This window comes from Galeopterus variegatus, unplaced genomic scaffold (assembly GCF_000696425.1).
Source record: "Galeopterus variegatus unplaced genomic scaffold, G_variegatus-3.0.2 Scaffold1428, whole genome shotgun sequence".
In the NCBI taxonomy this organism is placed as follows: domain Eukaryota; kingdom Metazoa; phylum Chordata; class Mammalia; order Dermoptera; family Cynocephalidae; genus Galeopterus; species Galeopterus variegatus.
The window spans coordinates 376,083-396,864 of NW_007727539.1; the positions used below are offsets into that span (position 1 = coordinate 376,083).

Here is a 20,782-nt window from a genome sequence, read left to right on the forward strand (position 1 = left end):
AAGGATCTCCAGAGTTTGGGGGTAGAGAGCGGACAGAATAGGACTCAGGGCAGGAACAAGGAGGTTAAATGGTTGAATGGGCTGCAGTGAGGCATCCAGGAGTGTCAAGGTGGGTATGTGGACGGGGGTAGAAGCAATCAGGTCAGGAAGGAGTGGTGGCGACTTGAGGGCCTGGAAGGAGGTGTAATTGTGTATCTTTGAAAGGGAGAGGCCTAAGAGAGCCATTTGAACCACAGGGAAGACAGGTGACAGTAGAAAGGGAAACAAGATTCTGTAAGGTCACCCTGCACAATCACCTGTCTTCCCAGCTGAGGCTCCCAAGTCAGGTCATTGCATTGTGGGGAGCTTGGTCTAAACTGCATTATTTGCTTGAGCTTAATTCCCCTCCTTTGGTGCTGTGCTCCTGAGAAAGCAGCCATGTGGTGACATTCACAGATCTATCAATGAATTCTGATTTGTTATAAAATTTAAATATAAACTCTTAAAAATTCTAGCAGATTCCAGAGGAAATTGGAGAAGTCTTAGAAGAACACATCACTGATATATTTTAAAGAGGAACTTGGAGGCCCACCTCACCCTGAGAATGGGGATCAGAGAAATGACTTCTGGTCCTTTTCAGTCCAGGTCCTGGCTGGAGCATTTCTTATGCATTAGGATGGCACCCTTGACCTAGGGCCTCTAACTCTAAAGGCATTTGTCTTTCTTTCAGACACCCAGTGGGAGCAGGATGAGTACAGAGGCAAGTGCCCGGCCTCTGCGAGTGGGCTCCCGTGTGGAGGTGATTGGAAAAGGCCACCGAGGCACTGTGGCCTATGTTGGAGCCACTCTCTTTGCCACTGGCAAATGGGTAGGTGTGATCCTGGATGAAGCAAAGGGCAAGAATGATGGAACTGTCCAAGGCAGGAAGTACTTCACTTGTGATGAAGGCCATGGCATCTTTGTGCGCCAATCCCAGGTACTCACACCCTGCTCGTTTGTATTTGTGTGCGTGCATGGGTGTGCACGTCTGTTGCATGTATAGCTGCTGTGTTGATACTTCCTTTTCCTAGGCATGGGCATAAGCCTCTGGTTGAAAGTGTGGGAGGTAGCAGGGGAGAGATTTGAGATCCATTTTTAGGGAAGCTGCCCTGTACTCCCTGATTGCTTGGGGGCTGGGGTGGGGGCTATATTATAGCCATCCTTGATCTGGCTATATTGAATCTATTCTGTGGCCTCAGATCCAGGTATTTGAAGATGGTGCAGATACTACTTCTCCAGAGACACCTGATTCTTCTGTGTCAAAGGTCCTTAAACGAGGTAACAACTACCCACTTAAGTTGCCTGCTTACATCCAGGAGTCCCTAGGACTTCTCTCCCTAACATGGGGCCACAATGGATCCTGAGATTTTCCTATCACCACTGTATTCCCTTGTTATGTCTCTTCCTTCCTCACCATGATGTTTTCTGCCCCTGCCCTCTATACAAACACACACTTTATTTCTGTTTTCTTTCTACAGAGGGAACTGATTCAGCTGCAAAGACTAGCAAACTGGTGAGTGGAGTGGTTTGGGGGTGGAGTGGGAAGTTATATATAGAGAGCTGCAAAGACTAGCAAACTGGTGAGTGGAGTGGTTTGGGGGTGGAGTGGGAAGTTATATAGAGAGAGAAGGAGGAGAAGGAGAAAGAGAGGAGGGATACACAGCGCTAGGCAGGTAGAAGCAGTAGGTGAGTCTGAACTGAGTTAAGCTTCTAGTCTCTCCAACCTCCCTGAGAAGGAAGCTTTCTGGGTATGAGTTACTGCATTAGGACTGGAGTAAAGGTGGTAGCAGGGAAAAACTGTTAGGCTCCAGAAGTTCAGAGTCAAATGGGATTGAGCTGGAGGTTATAAAAAGGACAGATCTGATCCCAGTACTGTAGCCAATTTCCTACCTTTTGGTACCCAAAGATGCTAAGATCTAAAAGGTCTAAGGGTGGGGGAAGGTAGAAGGTAGAGGAAGAAGGAAGCTGGGCCTTCTGCCACCTGTTTATTTTGTATGCGGAGGGCCCTGCCTAGCTCCCCTCTGCCATTCCATGCAGGGTATGCAAGGTGGGGCTCCAGATTCTGCAGCTTCTCTGGGCCAGGGGGTGGACATCCTGGAAGCTGATCATTTAGGGACCCCTTACCTCACTTACTGAGGGCCTGACAGTGACCTGATTCCCCCGCTTACCTGTGTATGCCTGAGTTGGTCTTAACACCTATGCCCAGGATGTCTGGCCAGCTAATACAATGTGACTTCTGTTCTCTAACTCTGCCCTTTCCTACTCCTCATGCAGCGGGGACTGAAACCTAAGAAGGTGGTGTGTTTACTATTTGTGCCTGGGTGGGTGGGGGCCTTGAGCCCCCTCCCCAGCTGTTCTGCATGTCTTTGGGCTGCTGCATGCATATGTGTGTGACCTTGGGGCTGGGATGGCCAGAGGAAATGGTGGCCTTGCCTTTCAGAGTTCCTTTGATGGGTGCAAGGACATCAGGCTCAGTGTCCAGGCCCAGGTAGCACTGATTAGGGACAATTTTCCCCCTGCCCCACCTCAGGACTCCTAGTCAGAGACTCCAAGCATTTGACTGTAAATAGCAGCAACATGAAATAGAGCACTTACTGGGTTGCAGTGGGTTCTCACTTAGCCCGAGCTTGGGGGTCCATGGGAGGATAGAGTGGGAAAATTGGACTGGGGAAAGTATTAAGTGAGGTGGTTGTACAAGGCAGGAGACAGGAAGTCAGGGAGCAGAGCACAGAAACAACAATCCAAAGTTGGAAAGCCTGAGAGTCTTTATGTAGCTGCATCTGGATGGGCTCTGCCACGAATACCCCTTTCCCCTACTCTGCCCCATTAGTCTTTCCCTACCTTCTCTTTTCTCTGGTGGTGCCTGAGGCCCACCTCTACCTCCTGTAGCCTTCTATCAACTGTCATCGGAGTGGGTCTCAGCTGTGCCACCTACCCTCCCTGCCACAGATTCCTTTAAACTCTTAAATCACTGCCATGACCACTTCCTCACACCAGCCCTGCCATGGGCCTCTGCCCAAGCTGTCTCTGACCTGCATGTGCCTGTCTGACCTGTATGTACCGTACTGTGATTTCCTTGTTGCCAGTCTGTCTCAAGCCTTTCTTACATTGCATGGAGAACTGCTGGATTGGGGCAGTGGGATGGGACAGGAAAACATCTCCTTTCTGACTCCTGGTTGGTGATGGGCTCTCAGACCACATGCTGATACTTGCTTTGGATCCTGAATGTGTGTGGGAATGGGGATGTAAGGAAAATAATGCTGTAAAGGATGCTGGGCCCACTCCAGGGTCATAGAGACTTGGCTTCGTGCCTTGATTATTGTTTCCTGTTTGGGGCTGCCATCTCACCTCAGACCCCTGAATCAAGAAGAGCATGAAACTGCAGTCTGATATCTATGGAGGAGTTCTGGCTGCAGCCTGGGCTGGGGCCTGAGCAATGTCCAAATCCTGGGGCCTTGGCAACTGCCTGGGGAAGTGTGTCCAAGCCTAGCATATGCTACCCATGCTGGGCTACAGCACCTTCTTTGCTTGTGGTGGAAAGTGTCAGTCAAGTAGTCAACTCCACCCTTCACCCCAACCCCCCACTCCATCCCTGCCCCCCAGTCTTTCTCTCCAGTGGTTATCTCAAAGCAGATCACTTAGCCCAGGGCTCCTGCTCTCACTCTGTGTGGAACAAGGAGCTAGTTCTTGAGCAAAAGAGTGTGCTTTGTCAGGGATGACAAGAGAATCCAGGTGTCTCAAAGAGTCCTTTCTGGAAGCTCTTTAGAAACAGGCTTTAACCTGTCTGCAACCAGAGGCCAGTTGGGACAGGAGTCCAACACTGTCCTTAGAGCTGTTCCTGCCCAGATGGAATGTTCCTTAGGGTTTCTTAATCACTCTGTATGCTCCTCAGAGTTGAAGCCCATTGCTGGAGAGACGCTCTGGGTGTGTGCCTGATGGGAGGCATAAGGATGTTGCCAAAGTTCTGCCAAGAGACAGAAGTTGAGTTGATGGGGTTGTGGGAGAGGGAGCAGAGGGCAAATATGAGAGAGACCAATGGAGCAGGGAGGCCCTGTGTTCCTGCCCAGTGATGCCCTGTCCCCATAGGGTGCAATTTCTGGGATGGCTCCTGGTCCAGTTTCTTAGAGCAAGCTCCTGGGGAGGAGCCCAACCTGTTCTTTGGAGGAAGAAGCAGGGCGGGCTCTGCGCAGGGCTTTGTCCAGTCATGAAGAGGAGGAGGAGCCAGCAGAGCCCTGGGTGGTTGCTAGGTGACTGAGGAGCAGTGGCTCCACCCCCACCGAACAGAGGAGGATGGGTGCATGACGTCAGGTAGAGCTGGTGCTGCGGCCACCGAGGCTGCCATCAGCCTAAGCTGGCAAACTGGGCCGGGCGTCGCTCCGGTGCCTGCTAGAGCCTGGCTGTCCCACTGCACATCTGCGGAGCCTCTGTCGGAGCAGTAGCCAGTTTGCAGGCCGGGAGGCTGCTGCTGGCTTGGAAGCTGAGGCTGCATTGTTGGGATTTGCTGCACTAATCTTCTGTCTCCGCCGCCTTTCCCTCTTTTCGGTCTCTTTCCCTCCCTCCCTTCTGTCCTTCCTCTGTGTGTTTGTCTATCCTCCTCTGTCCCTCCTTCTCTTTCCTCTCCTTGCTTTCTTTGGTTTTCTGCAATGATGAGACAGGCACCGACAGCCCGAAAGGTACTCTTGCTTGCTCTGGTCCTGCTGCTGGGTTGCCAGGGTGATGGTGGCAGTAGGCTGCTGGGGTGGGGGTGGGGGCTGATTGACTTCATCTGTCTACCTGGTTTGGGGAGGAGGGAGAGGATGAAGGTGGGAGGCAGGGGGAGGTATGTGTCACCACCCTGACCCCTGGCCCTGGGCATTTGCTCCCTGCCCTGCCTGCTTTTGGCTCTGACTGAGTCTGTGTTCCAGACCTTGTACCCAAGGCCTGGGCTTCAGTCAGCCTTTGCTGCAAACTGGCTCTGGGAGAGTTTCCTGTGGTAGAACCTGGGGAAGCAGGCCCATGTCTCAGTACCTCTAGCAAGACTACCTACCTCACCCAGCCTTTGCTAGAATGACTTTTGATTGTTCTCTCAGCATCCCCCATGTCCCAGGGTTTGTATCAAGGGGATTTACCAGGGTGGGATGGGGCCCATAGAATAGTTTTTCACCCGCAGCTATGGAAGTTTAGCCCAGGGTAGCAGGGGCGGGGATTGGTCTCCTTGGACTCAGTGTCTCCTAGAAACTGGGCCTAAGCCAAATCTTGTCTTTGCCAGAGCAATGAGACACTGGGTGGCAAGAATACTATTTGGGAATTGCAATTAATCACCCATTTACCACTTTGCAGTAATCTGAAAGGTTTCTGGATTTGGTTTAGGGTGGGCAGGAGTTTCTCAGTGCTGCTGCCCACCCCCACCTTCTTTCCTGCAGCTGGGTGGGGTTACTTTGCTGAGCTCTGGGCTTCTGCTAATGCAATATTCATGGTCCTGACACCTGAGCCCTCTGCCCTAGGGATGGGGACTGCTGCAGGATCTGGTCCTAGGGAAGGGGGATGGGGGTAGGGAGGGAAGCAGCACTGTTCTGTCTTAGGGATCTGATCTACTTTTGGGCTCAAATCGCTCTTGTAACATTGGGTTTCTAGGGAGTCCTCTGTGGAATCTAGCACTTGAAGGAAGAGGCTGACCTGGGAAAGTCCTTGGGAGTGGTGGCTGGGCAGGGCCTCTGGCTCTAGGCTGGAGGGGAAGAGGTTGTTCACAGGAGGAGTGGTCTCTGGAGACCTCACCAGCTGCTGCCTTTGGTCTTCTGTGGCTCAGCCTAGGAGACAGGGACTTCTGGGATCTCCAGGGTATCTGAAGGGGTGAGGCCTGCAAAGGTTGAGCAAAAGTTGGAGCAGGAACCAAGGGGAACAGGACTTCTGGGTTCCTGGAGTAAGAACATGGTGATTCACGGGAGGGAATAGGGAATGGAATGGTTGGGGGTGGGGGGGCTTACTGTAGCCCCATTCTTGTTATTACTTCTTTTGCTCTCACTGCTGTCCCTTTTGCTGTCTATCTTTCTGTCATTATCCTTTCTTTCCTGACTGCTTCTCCTCTGGCTCCTGTGCCTGTCCAGACCACAACTCGGCGGCCCAAGGTGAGAAAAAACAGGCCTCTGTGCAAGCCACTGCTGAGTGTATGCACACATTTCAGGCATGTGCATGTATGTAGGCATGTGTATGAGCAAGCAAAAGTTGGTCACTGTGCATCCTGAGTTCTCTTAGAGGGAGAAGAGGGAGCTGGGGATGGTGATGGGCCCCTCCTTGAAAAATGACTTCCTGCTCTTAGGAGATTATCTGAGCCAATAGCTTGAATGCAAAAGAGAAATAAGAGGGGTTGTGGTTAAATCAAAGCAGGCTTTCTTGAACAAGGGGGCTTTGACAAGTTTTAAGGGGAGGGATGGGATTAGAAGAGGGATGAAGAACTTGGCAGTGTAAAATGGCAGGGGATAAAAAGGTGAATGTTCTGTGAATGGCTTCAGGTGAGGGTGTGGATAGCACATGGTCTATCCTGGGGTGTCAGCCCACTGGGAGGGAGAACACTGGGAAGGCCTGTCTGCTCCAGAGCTTGGGACTTCAGGGCATCTTCTCAGCACCTCCACTCTCTCCCCCTCAGTCTCACAGGGGCCTGGGTGGTGTTACCTAATTAGAGCCCTTTTGTCTTGGGAGAGGGAGATGACACAGGGTTGGCTTGTACTTCCCTTGTTTCAAGGGGGATGCTAGGGGTACACCTTTCGCCTTAGCCCTTTTATCTGCAGGATCCCCTTAAATAAACTAAGAAAGGAAGCGTCAGCTTAATTCCCAAAGAGCAGAGAGGGCCTAGCAGGGGTAGAGAGCCTGGCACCCCCACTTTTAGCCCAGCCTTCCCTGGGAACATGAGAGTCAGAGAACAAACTCTAATCTGTTCTTTCTCTCTGGGAATGACACTGAGGCTATTTTCCTCCCAGGGGAGGAGGGTACATACCCAGAGCAAGGACGGGACTGGGAGTATTAAATTGCTAGAATGAGTACAAATGGATCACAGAGGGGAGTTTTGGGGAGTAAAGGATTCTGCGCTAAAGCGTAGTGCCAGAGCTGGGAGGAATGTGGGGTCAGTGCCAAGGGAGGAGCCTTATAATCTTATGTCTTCCCCCATCTTTGTGTTCTTCCCTCCTCCCCCTGTCCTTTGTCACTATCTCTCTCTGACTCTATCATTTTCCTTCTTCCCTTCACTGTTTCTCTGTTCTCATTGTGCTTTGATACTCTCTTTCTGCTTTTTCCCTTTTCTTTCTCCTTCCCTTAACATATTCTCAAACTCTGTCTTTTTCCCTTTCACTGCCCCATCTTCTCTCTGGTCTGCCCTACCCTCTCTGAATAGCCCACCCGCCCAGCCAGTACCGGGGTCTCTGGGGCCAGTAGTTCCCTGGGCCCCTCCGGCTCAGCATCAGCAGGTGAGCTGAGCAGCAGTGAGCCCAGCACCCCGGCTCAGACTCCACTGGCAGCACCCATCATCCCCACGCCGGCCCTCACCTCTCCTGGAGCAGCCCCCCCACTTCCTTCCCCCTCCAAGGTAAGGACTGGTGTTGGGGTGAAGGGGAATCAAAATACCAAGAGGTCTGTGACCCCTGGCTTGGTCTTGGAAATTTCTAGGTGTTGGGAAAGACCCAGAACTTGAATCAGAAAGGGTGGGGACATAGTGTATAGATATCTTGTACAGACTGAGCTACCCTTCTTCCACACTTCTCCCATACACTATGTGCTGTGGTTTCCTCGCAGGTGTTTCTATGCCACTTGTTTTTGACCCTGGGGCTGGGATGATATTTTCACACATTCTTGCCTTCTCTGCTCCAGCTCAGTCTTGGTGGGGAGGAGGGGTAGGCTGCGCTCAGACTGTAGGGCCATTCCTTCACAGGAAGAGGAGGGACTGAGGGCCCAGGTGCGGGACCTGGAGGAGAAACTGGAGACCCTGCGGCTGAAACGGGCAGAAGACAAGGCAAAGCTAAAAGAGCTGGAGAAACACAAGATCCAGCTGGAACAAGTGCAGGAATGGAAGAGCAAAATGCAGGAGCAGCAGGCAGATCTACAGCGGCGCCTCAAAGAAGCACGGAAGGTGGGACTTGGGATGAAGGGGGTAGCTAGGGAGGCTGAGGGACCCAAGGAAGTATACTGGAAACTAGACTGGAGCTGGAGCCTGAAACACCCTGAGAGAAAGGGCGTCATGGGCATCTCTGTGCTCATACCCCCACCCACCTCCAAAGGAAGCCAAAGAGGCACTGGAGGCAAAGGAACGCTACATGGAGGAGATGGCGGACACTGCTGATGCCATCGAGATGGCCACTCTGGACAAGGAGATGGCTGAAGAGCGGGCTGAGTCTCTGCAGCAGGAGGTGGAGGCACTGAAGGAGCGTGTGGATGAGCTCACCACTGACTTGGAGATCCTCAAGGCTGAGATTGAAGAGAAGGGTAAGGGGCCAGGAACTACTGAGGACCAAATGGGGGGGGGGGTGAGAACTATGTGTAAAAGTGTTAATGGTCTTCCCCAGGCTCAGATGGGGCTGCGTCCAGTTATCAGCTCAAGCAGCTTGAGGAGCAGAATGCCCGCCTAAAGGATGCCCTGGTGAGGTAGGGTCCTCCTCACTGCTGGGCTATGATGCTCACTGTCCTGTCTCCAGATGTGTTAGAGCACTCATCGCCCAGTGACTCAGACACACGCTATCCTCCTTCTCTCTTTCCCACAGGATGCGGGATCTTTCTTCCTCGGAGAAGCAGGAGCATGTGAAGCTCCAGAAGCTCATGGAAAAGAAGAACCAAGAGCTGGAAGTCGTGAGGCAACAACGGGAGCGTCTGCAGGAGGAGCTGACTCAGGCAGAGGGCACCATTGATGAGCTCAAGGAGCAGGTCCCTTGCCCAGAATCCCTCTCCCTGCCTCTCCTATTGATGCCTCCTCTTTCTAGGCCCCTTCCAGCAGCTCTTATCTCTGTTTTCTCCCTGTAACATAGGTGGATGCTGCTCTGGGTGCTGAGGAGATGGTGGAGATGCTGACAGACCGGAATCTAAATCTGGAAGAGAAAGTGCGGGAGTTGAGGGAGACTGTTGGGGATTTGGTAAGAGAAGAGCAGACCCCTGACTCCCGACCCTGACAGAGGGTATTTTGAAGGGCTTTGCTGACAGAGGGATTAACACATGACCCCTCACCCTTGAGCAGGATGTGTGGTGAAGGGACCCATCCTAGTCTTGCTACCCTGACACTGCCTTTCCTTTACCCCATCTACCTTGTGGTGTCCCAGGAAGCGATGAATGAGATGAACGATGAGCTACAGGAGAATGCGCGTGAGACAGAACTGGAGCTGCGGGAGCAGCTGGACATGGCAGGTGCCCGGGTGCGTGAAGCCCAGAAACGTGTGGAGGCAGCACAGGAGACAGTTGCAGACTACCAGCAAACTATCAAGAAGTACCGCCAGTTGACTGCCCATCTACAGGTACCTGCTGCCCCCCTGCTGCCCCCCCCCCCCAATCACCCCGGGCTCCCTCATGCCCCAGCTGTGCCTCATTGTCTGTACTCCCAGGATGTGAATCGGGAACTGACAAACCAGCAGGAAGCGTCTGTGGAGAGGCAGCAACAGCCGCCTCCAGAGACTTTTGACTTCAAAATCAAGTTTGCTGAGACTAAGGCCCATGCCAAGGTCAGGAAAGTGGGTGGGCCTGAGGAAGAGGGTGTTAGGGAGCCTGGCTTGGGTATGGCTGTGGGCTGACCTGGTATGGGATTCTAGGCTTCAGATTCCTGGGGGAGAGGGTGCTTTGTGTGGTGGTTTGGAAGACTCCTGGCCTGGCAAGAGCCCCCCCGCGGCCCCCCCCCCCCAATCACCCCGGGCTCCCTCATGCCCCAGCTGTGCCTCATTGTCTGTACTCCCAGGATGTGAATCGGGAACTGACAAACCAGCAGGAAGCGTCTGTGGAGAGGCAGCAACAGCCGCCTCCAGAGACTTTTGACTTCAAAATCAAGTTTGCTGAGACTAAGGCCCATGCCAAGGTCAGGAAAGTGGGTGGGCCTGAGGAAGAGGGTGTTAGGGAGCCTGGCTTGGGTATGGCTGTGGGCTGACCTGGTATGGGATTCTAGGCTTCAGATTCCTGGGGGAGAGGGTGCTTTGTGTGGTGGTTTGGAAGACTCCTGGCCTGGCAAGAGACCTGGTGGAGGACGGTATGGTAGCTCTGGGACTGTCTCCACCCTGGCTGAGAGCCCTCCTCCCTGTCTACCTCACAGGCAATTGAGATGGAATTGAGGCAGATGGAGGTGGCCCAGGCCAACCGGCACATGTCGCTGCTGACAGCCTTCATGCCTGACAGCTTCCTTCGGCCAGGTGGGGACCATGACTGTGTCCTGGTACTGCTGCTCATGCCTCGTCTCATTTGCAAGGTATGGACAGTCAATCACAACAGCAGTCTGTTGAGCTTGCTGTGAACCAGGCATTGAGGACGCCAAGTGAAGACAGCAATCAACGTCTCTGTACACAGAAAGTTTATGATGTGGTGGAGAAGCACACAGGCAGCAAAGTCATGAATGTAGATTACAAATTGTGTGTTAGGAAGGAGAGGTAGGTTCTTTGAGAGAGCACAATTTGGAAGTCTGATTTAGGTGGGAGCGGGGTGTGATTGAAGGAATAAGCATTCCAGCAGAGAGCCAGAGGTGACTAGGAGTTAGTGGGAGCACGATTGGCAGGATAGCATTCTTGGTGGAGAGAGAGCAGGAGCAGCAATTTTGAAGTCAGGAAAGAGCTTCTTCCCACTGGTCGCACTGCCCTTTCATTCTCACCACCTAAATCCTCAACCTCCAATAATCACATCATTACCCTTTCCCCATGTGAGACTCCCCGCCCATCTAAAAGCTGTTTTTGCTTTCTCTCCCATGTGTGTCCATGCTCCCCACATAGTTGTTAAGTTCTATGTCCTGTATTCCTGAGTCTGTGTTCTCCATCCTCTGCTCTGAGTCCCTGGTCCCTGGTGTTTCTTCCCACAGGCAGAGCTCATCAGGAAGCAGGCCCAGGAGAAGTTTGAACTAAGCGAGAACTGCTCAGAGCGGCCTGGGCTGCGAGGAGCTGCAGGGGAACAGCTCAGCTTTGCTGCTGGGCTGGTGTACTCGCTGAGTCTGCTGCAGGCTACACTACACCGCTATGAGCAGTAAGTGACTCCTGACCTCCACTCTAGGGCCATGAGTCCAGGATTGGCTGGAACTGAGGTTGCCTGGTAGATGCTGGCTTCACAGAGCCCTTCTCTCATCTCTAGTGCCCTCTCTCAGTGCAATGTGGATGTGTATAAGAAGGTGGGCAGCCTCTACCCTGAGATGAGTGCCCATGAGCGCTCCTTGGATTTCCTCATCGAGCTGCTGCACAAGGATCAGCTAGATGAGACTGTCAATGTGGAGCCTCTCACCAAGGCCATCAAATACTACCAGGTCTGGGGCAAGAGGGAGGGAAGCTTTGATCCGATGAGGGCTATTGCCAGTGTATTCAAGGTTGTGAATCCCAGGCTGGCTGTTTGAGGCCTGGTTTGCTCTCAGATGAACTCAGTAGATGATCAGCTCCTTGAGGGTTTTATATTCTATTGTACCTCTGGAGACCCAGGATGATCAGGGCTCAGACTATGGTTTGGGAAGAATTCACCCCCCTTCCGGGGTGTTAAGGTTATCTGTTTTCTTTGTCATCCTCCTCAGCATCTGTACAGCATCCACCTTGCCGATCAGCCTGAGGACTGTACCATGCAGCTGGCTGACCACATAAAGGTGAAGTGTATGGACCAGTGGTTGAACCCCCTATAGAGATCAGAAGTTGAGGACATGAAATTAAGATATCAAGCCCCGCGGGGTATCAAATAAGACTGGGACAGAGTCACCAAAACCAGATCAAGGAAGCCAGAGGACCCACTTATGTATGGGGGTCAGCAGAGAGTGGGGACATCTTAAAGATGATGATGGGGCAGAAGGGCTTCTGTTGAAGGCTAATGACATTATGCTTCTGTCCTCATAGTTCACCCAGAGTGCCCTGGACTGCATGAGTGTGGAGGTGGCACGGCTGCGTGCCTTCTTGCAGGTGAGAGCACATCTAAATCTGTGTGAGCCCCTCTTCTTTGTTAGTCCCCTCCTCCCCACTCCCAGCTGTAATGCTACTTGGTTTTCCATTCATTTCCTACTTCCTGAGTAGGGCGGGCAGGAGGCTTCAGATATTGCCCTCCTGCTCCGAGACCTGGAAACGTCATGCAGTGACATCCACCAATTCTGTAAGAAGATCCGAAGGCGAATGCCAGGAACAGATGCTCCTGGGATCCCAGCTGCACTGGCCTTTGGACTACAGGTTTAGCGCTGCCAGTGGGGAAGGGAAGGAAGCTGAGTAGAACCAGGAGGGCCTAGAATGTTAAGATCTGGACCTGATGGGGGACAAAAATGGTTTTAGGGTAGCTGGGAACTGTTGTGCTAGACCCTGGATGGGCTTCTGACTCTGCCTTGTCATACAGGTATCCGACACACTCTTAGACTGTAGGAAACACTTAACGTGGGTGGTGGCTGTGCTGCAGGAGGTAGCAGCAGCTGCTGCCCAGCTCATTGCCCCACTGGCAGAGAATGAGGGGCTCCCTGTGGCTGCCCTGGAGGAGCTGGCTTTCAAAGCAAGTGAGCAGGTAGGCCTGGATGGCTGGTCAGAAGGTGGTGGGGGAGTCAGTGGCCAGTGTGGGGCTTTCACTCCTTTCCACGGCTCCTGCAGATCTATGGGACCCCCTCTAGTAGCCCCTACGAGTGTCTGCGCCAGTCGTGCAACATCCTCATCAGCACCATGAACAAGCTGGCCACAGCCATGCAGGAGGGGGAGTATGATGCAGAACGGCCCCCTAGCAAGGTGGGTGAAGATTTCCTTGAAGGGGCTCCAGGGGCGTGGAGGAACGAGACTTGCAGAGTTACTGCTAGTTGTGGGAGAGCAGAGAGATAGGAGGAAGGCATCTGGAGAACACCATCCTGCCTAAAAGGCGAGAAGGTTTTCCCTGGGACTGGATCTCTCTGAAAGGAGCCTGTTAGTGATCTCCTTTCTCCACCCCCACCCTCTGGCCCACTCATCCCTTAGCCTCCCCCAGTTGAGCTGCGGGCTGCAGCCCTTCGTGCAGAGATCACAGATGCTGAAGGCCTGGGTTTGAAGCTTGAAGATCGAGAGACAGTCATCAAGGAGTTGAAGAAGTCACTCAAGATTAAGGTGAGGGTAGGGTAGGCTCAGGATCTGGGAGCCAGGGAGTATGGTGGGACCCAGGACAGCAACAAGTGTTGGGGATTGGGACTGAGATGGCTTCAGGTTGAGGGGAGAAGTGGGGACTGCAATCAGTCGGAGCTTTAGTGAACCCTCAGGGAGCTTTCTGTCTCATTGTCTAGCCGAGGTTCTGGGGACCTGGGAGGATGTAAGGGAACGTGAAGCTCTCTGTCCTTGTCCAGGGGGAGGAGCTGAGTGAGGCCAATGTGCGGCTGAGCCTCCTGGAGAAGAAGCTGGACAGTGCTGCCAAGGATGCGGATGAACGCATTGAGAAAGTCCAGACCCGGCTGGAGGAGACCCAGACGCTGTTGCGGAAGAAGGAGAAGTCAGGCACCTTCCCTGCGTCCTTGCTTCCTCCAACTCTCCCTCCTACTGGAGGCTCTGCCTCCTGTCCCATCCTCCTACCCAGGCCCTTTTATAGTGCGACTCTCCCCATTTTCCCACTGCCAACCCTGTTGTGTCATCCCACCCTAAGCCTGTGCTGCTCTGCCCCCAGCTCCTCACTAGCAGGGACTCCTCTAGGTACCTCTCAGGACTGAATAATTAGGGTGGGGCCATGAGGAGGAGACACTGTCCAAGTCCAGATTCTCTTTCACAGAGATTTTGAGGAAACGATGGATGCACTCCAGGCTGACATTGACCAGCTGGAGGCAGAGAAGGTAGAGCTAAAGCAGCGGCTGAACAGCCAGTCCAAGCGCACGATTGAGGGGCTCAGGGGGCCACCTCCTTCAGGCATTGCTACCCTGGTCTCTGGCATTGCTGGTGGTAAGTACAGTGGGATAGGCAGCACTAGCCCAGAGGAGATTGTCCTCTTCTGTCCTTGGCCTCAGTTTGACTTCTGCCCTCACCCCCCGCCGATCCCGTGGATGTTCAGCTAGGAACATGCTTGCCCAGTTTGACTCTGTGCCAGCTTTCACCAAGTTTTCACTTCCCTTGAAGATATGTGAACAGTTCTTCTGACCAAAGGAGGGCATTACGAAATTGTCAGTGAAGCTCAGGATAACGACGACAGTTGGCCTGTAGTAGATGTCCCTTCTGGGTCTGCAGTCTGGCCTGCTGTCCCAGCCCTATATACCAGAGGGTCATTAGCCTGCAACACGCTGGGCTAACTCTCCTGGGGCATCCAGCCCTGTCTAATGATGCTTGCTCTTGATTGTTCCTCTTCTTGGGCACTGCATTGCCCTACTGAGTTCATGTGGCTTCTTTCTGTGGTGTAGTTGTCTCTTCTATTGCTGAATTCTTCCAGTTTTACTTGGGGCTTGTGTTCTGACCCTTGTTTATTCACTCAGTATGGGCAGGGCTACTTACCATGAATTTTTCTGGCTCCCAGGCCCACCCTTCCAGTTTCTTGACTAAGGAGGTGGCTGCTGCCAATCCTGGTTCTTATCTGCTCTATAGTTTGTTTTTTTTCTCTCTTCGGTTACTTACCCTTCTCACCCCCAAGAAGTCAAACTCCTTGCCTTGGAATTAAATAGTCAGGACCTGTGTCTTGTCAGCTGACCTTACATAGGGCTTTATTCTCATCAAAGTCCCCATTACTGGCGCCCCTTGATCTTGGGAGGTGACCAAGTGCTCTCTTGACTTTAGACTTCCACGATACAAACATCTCCGTGTTCTTTGGGGGGAGTCTCCAGAATTACCAAAGGCTCTTTAAACAAATACTGGTTCTGAATTTATGAAACTTGCCACACAAAAAAGGGATCTTTTGCCTCAGAGCAACCTGAGGAGCAAGGGGGTGCATTTTCATCCTCAACTTAAGCTTTGCTGCTGGTGAGCACTGAGACTGCAGACATACTGGGGTGTCTGCAGCATTCCCCATGCCCTTATTGGAGATGGAGTATGAGGCAGGAGCAGCCTCAGGCCCCAAGTGCTTCCTTCAGCACATGCTCACGTTGCCATTCTTTCTCACACATTGCACGCTGGTTTGTGTCCTCACTCCCCTTTGCTGTCTTTCACATGTACCTGCTCTTCCCCTAAAGATAGGGGCAGAAGCAGGATCTTATTAGAGAACATATGATGATCAGGAAAAGGGTTTTCCTGCAGATCATGTCCAGGATTACTCTAGTGTGTCTCCTTATCTCCTAAATCATCTAATTCCTCTCTCCTCTTTTCTTGCTCCCCCATGGGCTATACTGCACACAGAAGAACAGCAGCGAGGTAGAGACCCATCGCTCTGGGGGTTATTGGTACTGGGGGAGCAGGGTGAAGCATCCCCCTTTGGAGCAGCCAAGACTGGAGGTGGGAGGGAATGAGGAAAGGGAAAGAGCAGGGATGGAGTCCATTATTCACCCCTCCTGGAGTTGATGACATTTGTTATGGTATCCACAGGGGGCACCCCTGGGCAGGCTCCAGGGTCCATGCCAGGCCTGGGGCTGGTGAAGGACTCACCACTGCTGCTTCAGCAGATCTCTGCCATGAGACTGCACATCTCCCAGCTCCAGCATGAGAACAGCATTCTCAAGGTGAAGGGGCCACAGGGAGGACTGGGGCAGGGGATGGGGTGAAGTCTACCTGTCTCATGGGTGATAGACAGCAGGGCCCGTCTAGCACCTCTTACTGTTACTCTCTTTTTCCCCACAGGGAGCCCAGATGAAGGCAGCCTTGGCAGCCCTGCCCCCTTTGCATGTTGCAAAGCTCTCCCTCCCAACCCCTGAGGGCCCTGGTGGTGAGCTAGCAGCCGGAGCACTATATCGTAAGACCAGCCAGCTGCTGGAGACATTAAATCGGCTGAGCACACATACCCACATAGTAGACATCACTCGCACCAGTCCTGGTATGTACCCGCCAGCCCCTCAGACGAATAATACAACCCCTTCCCTTGCCCTATGGACTTAGCCCTTGCCCAGTCAGTCCCCACCCTGTAGAGGCTCTTCGCAGCAGTGTTCTTTGGCTTCAGTATTCAGTTTGCTTGATTCACTCACTTTCTCTTAAGTGCCTGCTCCACAAGAGGATCCAGTACCTGCACTCCTGATCCTTTCCAATATAGCTGCCTGCCTGGGCCTCAGTGGGCCTCACCAGCTTTCCTTCCCTACAGCTGCCAAGAGTCCATCGGCCCAGCTTATGGAGCAAGTGGCTCAGCTCAAGTCCCTGAGTGACACCATTGAGAAGCTCAAGGTCAGCTCAGACCCTGCCCTTCCCCTCCCTACTTCAGAGCATTCACTGGTGGAGCCAGGCACTTCCAGAGTTCCTCTGGGCCCAGCCCTGTGCTAGATAGCACATTGGGGAGGAGGGGGTATGAGGGAAGGCAGAGTTTTTGCCTTGGGAGCTCACTGTCTTGATGCAAGCAGAAGACAGATTCTCATCAACAAAATGGATGAGCTAGGATCATCTTTAGAGTGAGTGGTTCATGCTGCAGCCTCTGTCAGAGCTGAGATCACCATGGGGCTGGAATGGTTGGGCATGGCTTTCCAGAGGTGGTAGAAACTGATTAAAGGATAAAGTTCTGTAAAGTAAGGAGAGAGTTGGGATGAGGATGGGATTGGAGGTGAGAGCAAAAGTATGGTGAGAGATGGGATTGAATTTCTCCCCCCCGCCCCCCCGTATTAGTGTCTCTGTGAAACCAGGGAGGTTTTGTGCTAGCCTGTGGGGGTGGGGGTGGGGTCCCCTAAATGAACCCATCCTGTCTTCCCCTCCCCAGGATGAAGTCCTCAAGGAGACAGTATCTCAGCGCCCTGGAGCCACAGTCTGCACTGACTTTGCCACTTTCCCTTCATCAGCCTTCCTCAGGGTAAGGGTGAGCATGGGGCAGAATATGGGACAGTGTGGAGGGCTCCAGGAGGGAGGGCCCCCAGAATTTGAAGAGGCCTCTGGAGTCTTAGGTCAAACAACTGCACACCCTGGGTTATCTGGCCAAGTCTTACTTGTAAATACCTCAAAAGTGCTTGCAGTGCTTCCAGAAATTACAGTATTTTAGCAAGTGAACAATATCTTCCATGACTTTTGACACCAGAAGGGACTCAAAACTTGCCAGGCTGTGTACCCCATTCTAATTTGAAAAATATGGTCACCATGGCCTAGGGACTCAAAAGCCTCAGTCTCCCAGGGGCCACCTTGCTCTCAGTGCTTAGGGACCCTTTCAGTGGCCCACAGCTCACGTGAGCCCCTGACCTGGGGTCCTGTTCCCCTTGCCAACCCCCAGGCCAAGGAAGAGCAGCAGGACGACACGGTCTACATGGGCAAAGTGACCTTCTCATGTGCAGCTGGCCTTGGACAGCGACACCGGCTGGTGCTGACCCAGGAGCAGCTGCACCAGCTTCACAGTCGCCTCATCTCCTAAGCACTCCTTCCCTCACTGCCCCCTCTGGCCCTCAGCCTTTCTTGTGCTGCTCTGTCCAATGCACAGCCACCTCAACCAGCCCCTAGGTAGAACCATGTGGGTTAAGCTATTCCTGCCCCATTCAGCTTCATTCCCATTCTGTTAGTGCTCTGCCCCTGTCCCTTGACCTGGTCCCCCCATTCCCATTCCCTGGCCTCTGCCATAATTTGCTGTTCAGCTGCTCCCTCCTTCCTGGGGGGCCTCAGGGTATGTGGGGGGTAGGCTGAGACCCCACCACCAAAGGTTGAGTGAGGTTCCCCTGATTGAGGACTTCACCCCTTGATTAAAGCAACTTCTGCTTCAGTGCTTTCTGTGTGGTGTTGAGAGTGGGACTTGGGCTATTTGGCTCAGAGCAGGAGAGGAGGAGAAGAGATGCTGAGGAAGCTTGGCTGTGTCAAATTTGAGGGCTCCTCTCTATAGTGACCAGTAGATTGCTGGGTCCCTCAAATTCATTGCAGTAAGTTAATTAAGGGGAAAAGGGCCAGACTTAGGGCTAGGCACCTAAGTTCATTTACAGAGTTAGGAGGGCCAGGAGTGTGTTGCCTCTGCTCTCTTGGGCTTCCTCTGCTCTTCAGTGCAGATTTTGGAGCTGGAATAATGATGTGATCACCACCCCAGCCAACTTTTTGGTGTAGGGGCCAGAGTTTCCCCATGAGACCTGGGTCCTCTCAGAGAGAGATATTACTAAACGAGGGAAAACCAAAGCAGTGGTCTAGTAAGGAAGGATAGAAGTTACAAAAGCTACTTCAAAACTCCACTAGAAATTAATATCGCCTGGGGAGCTTCTTTTAAAAATTAACAAAGGTTGCACTCTCTATTTAATAAAGATATAATTTTTAAAAAGAAAAAAAATTTACTTTTCCAAGTATTAACCCAGACCTGCTGAAAATACCTCAAGGGTTGGGACCCATTAGGCTGGTGAGCAGCGCCCTAGCATTTTAGAGCTCAGCCTCAGTTTAGTTTAGTTTAGTTGTCTGGCTCCTTGATACTCTGGAGAAAGAAATCCAGCCCAAACTCCCAAAGGTCTCTGCTCCAGATGGAGAAAGAGGCCCTTGGCACTTTGCAGCAGTCCAGCTAGGCCAGGCCCTCTGCGCATGTCCTTCCTCTCTTGAGGGGAAGAGGCAGACAGGAGAAAGGGAGTACTAGGGTGGAAGTCCAGGGGACATTCTCAATTAGAGCAACCTCCAGAAAGGTCAGTAGGTTGTAACATTTGAATACCTGCTCTGTACCTTAGTCTTTCTCAACCGGGGTTCCAAGAGAAAATGATTTGAGTGACTGGCCTCAGTACTTTCAAGGATAGTACATGGTTAATACCATTCTAGATGCATAAGATATAATTTGTTGCATATAAGGGATGTCTTAGGGTGTTCGGGCTAATTCTCACAGAACTGGTGTGTCTTGATGCCAGAGTCTTCATCTCACCTCTCCAAATTGGGCTCCTCTACTGCTAAGGAAATCATAGATGATGCTGTCTTTTCCCTGGGATTGGATTGTGTTCATGTCCTTTCTACACAGGCCGCTGACCACTGGGATTGGATTGTGTTCATGTCCTTTCTACACAGGCCTTCTGATTCGTGGTTAGGACACTGAGGGCGAAGACTGGGCAACTCCTGGTAGCACTTTGAGAAGAGAACAGGGCTTTTCGTTTCATCCTTTTTCCTTGGTGGTAGTCTCTCATCACTTGAACTACTGCTCTCCTGAATGCCAGACCCATTAATCCAATTACTTGTTGGCTACCTCCCCATGAATGCCCCACAAGTGTCTATCTCAAAGTCAGCATGTCCAAACCAAAATTCTCTCTTCTGTGTCCTGGATGCGATGAGCCATAAGCCTGGATATCTTTGACTCCTTCATCACTCTCCTTAGCTAAATTACTCTCCTTAGCTAATTTAGTTACCCAGCCCTGTTCAGTTCTTCTTTCATTACTGCCTCTCAAATCTGTCTGCTTTTTTCCTCCTACAGCTAACTTTGAGTATAATTTCTTGCTCTGGGTACTTCAGCAGTGTTTAAACTGGTCACCCTGTCTCCATTGCCTCGTGTCATCCAGTTCTCCACATTGATACCGGAGGGACTTTTATAAAATGCAAACTGGGCCATGTCACTCCCTGCCTTAAATCCTGAAATGGTTCCTCGAACTAGATTTTTAAAACTTTAAGTAAAATCCTGAAATGGTTCCTCGAACTAGATTTTTAAAACTTTAAGTAAAATCCTGAAATGGTTCCTCGAAGTGTCTAGAATTTAAAATTTAAATTCACTAGAATGGCACATGAGGCCATCCGTGGTTTGGCCCAGCTCTCCAGCCTCTCGTGGGGCTACTTCTCCACATGTACCTGGTGGTGCACCTTCAGCAAACTCCTTCCTTGCCACCCTGTGCACTCTCAGCCCTCTTCCCACCACCTAGAATGCCATCTACTTCCTTCCCTCTACTCCATCTTCCTACCCCCACCCCAGCCCATTCTTCAGCTGACATCCTGTTCATATATGGAGGTAGCTCTGGCATTTCCACTTCAGGAAATCTCCAATCACTGTGGCCTGTTAGGTTCTTCTCTTCTGGAAGCAGCAAAGAATATAAACTTTTTTTCCAAGTATGCTTGGATTCAGTTGCTTTGTAACCTTGGCAAGGTTTCTAATTTCTGGTCTGTTTTCTTACCTGCAGAATGGGAATAATGATACCTTACAGGGTTGTTGAGAAAGCTAGATGAGATAAAGCATACAAGCATCAGGCACTGTGCCTGGCTTGCTTCTTTTCTTCAATATGTGCTCCTGTGATACTACTTTATACCAGAAGGATCTGCTCCCATTGTAACTGTAAATTAACACCTCTATCTCCCACTTTAGATAGATTGAAATTTGCTTTAGGTTGTCTGCCATGTCTGCATGCCCCAAAACACAGGGGAAGGACACATGTTTGAGGAGGAAAATGATGAGTTTCATTTTGAGTGCCTGTTTTTGAGGTGCCTGTTTGAGTTTGTGGTGCCTGTGAGAATGTCCAAGTGATATCCAGTTGGCAGTTGGATCCAATTGGATCTGGAGCTCCAGATGGATCGGGAGCTCAGCAGAGAAGTCTGGGTTGGAGATAAAGTTGGACCAATGAGTTGGGAGTCTGTTAGTGGTGATTGAAGGCATGATTTGGATGAGGTCACTGTCTTAATTCAGGTTACTTAGAAAACCAAACCTGAGGCAA

General features: G+C 51.8%; 1 protein-coding gene across 5 annotated transcripts in view; it reads left to right on the top strand.

Moving 5' to 3' along the window:
• DCTN1 (dynactin 1) overlaps window positions 1–17,904 on the top strand; it is a 31,975-nt gene extending 14,071 nt beyond the window's left edge. For 2 of the 5 annotated variants that reach the window (XM_008576946.1, XM_008576949.1), the window contains exons 2-28: window positions 710–955; window positions 1,218–1,296; window positions 1,497–1,531; window positions 7,382–7,573; window positions 7,916–8,113; window positions 8,262–8,466; window positions 8,547–8,625; window positions 8,742–8,901; window positions 9,003–9,107; window positions 9,291–9,482; window positions 9,570–9,686; window positions 10,265–10,417; window positions 11,018–11,178; window positions 11,284–11,452; window positions 11,711–11,779; window positions 12,024–12,086; window positions 12,198–12,347; window positions 12,508–12,669; window positions 12,753–12,884; window positions 13,107–13,232; window positions 13,466–13,608; window positions 13,882–14,048; window positions 15,612–15,745; window positions 15,864–16,056; window positions 16,318–16,397; window positions 16,921–17,010; window positions 17,422–17,904. In XM_008576946.1, coding sequence (XP_008575168.1) covers window positions 710–955; window positions 1,218–1,296; window positions 1,497–1,531; window positions 7,382–7,573; window positions 7,916–8,113; window positions 8,262–8,466; window positions 8,547–8,625; window positions 8,742–8,901; window positions 9,003–9,107; window positions 9,291–9,482; window positions 9,570–9,686; window positions 10,265–10,417; window positions 11,018–11,178; window positions 11,284–11,452; window positions 11,711–11,779; window positions 12,024–12,086; window positions 12,198–12,347; window positions 12,508–12,669; window positions 12,753–12,884; window positions 13,107–13,232; window positions 13,466–13,608; window positions 13,882–14,048; window positions 15,612–15,745; window positions 15,864–16,056; window positions 16,318–16,397; window positions 16,921–17,010; window positions 17,422–17,559 — 3,738 coding nt within the window. In that variant the 3' untranslated portion in view covers window positions 17,560–17,904. Of the gene's footprint in view, window positions 1–709; window positions 956–1,217; window positions 1,297–1,496; window positions 1,532–2,292; window positions 2,314–4,190; window positions 4,692–6,101; window positions 6,123–7,381; window positions 7,574–7,915; window positions 8,114–8,261; window positions 8,467–8,546; window positions 8,626–8,741; window positions 8,902–9,002; window positions 9,108–9,290; window positions 9,483–9,569; window positions 9,687–10,264; window positions 10,418–11,017; window positions 11,179–11,283; window positions 11,453–11,710; window positions 11,780–12,023; window positions 12,087–12,197; window positions 12,348–12,507; window positions 12,670–12,752; window positions 12,885–13,106; window positions 13,233–13,465; window positions 13,609–13,881; window positions 14,049–15,425; window positions 15,441–15,611; window positions 15,746–15,863; window positions 16,057–16,317; window positions 16,398–16,920; window positions 17,011–17,421 lie in introns of those variants that run through there. The other 3 variants (XM_008576947.1, XM_008576948.1, XM_008576950.1) reach the window with 3 other exon arrangements.
• Window positions 17,905–20,782: the final 2,878 nt, after the last annotated feature.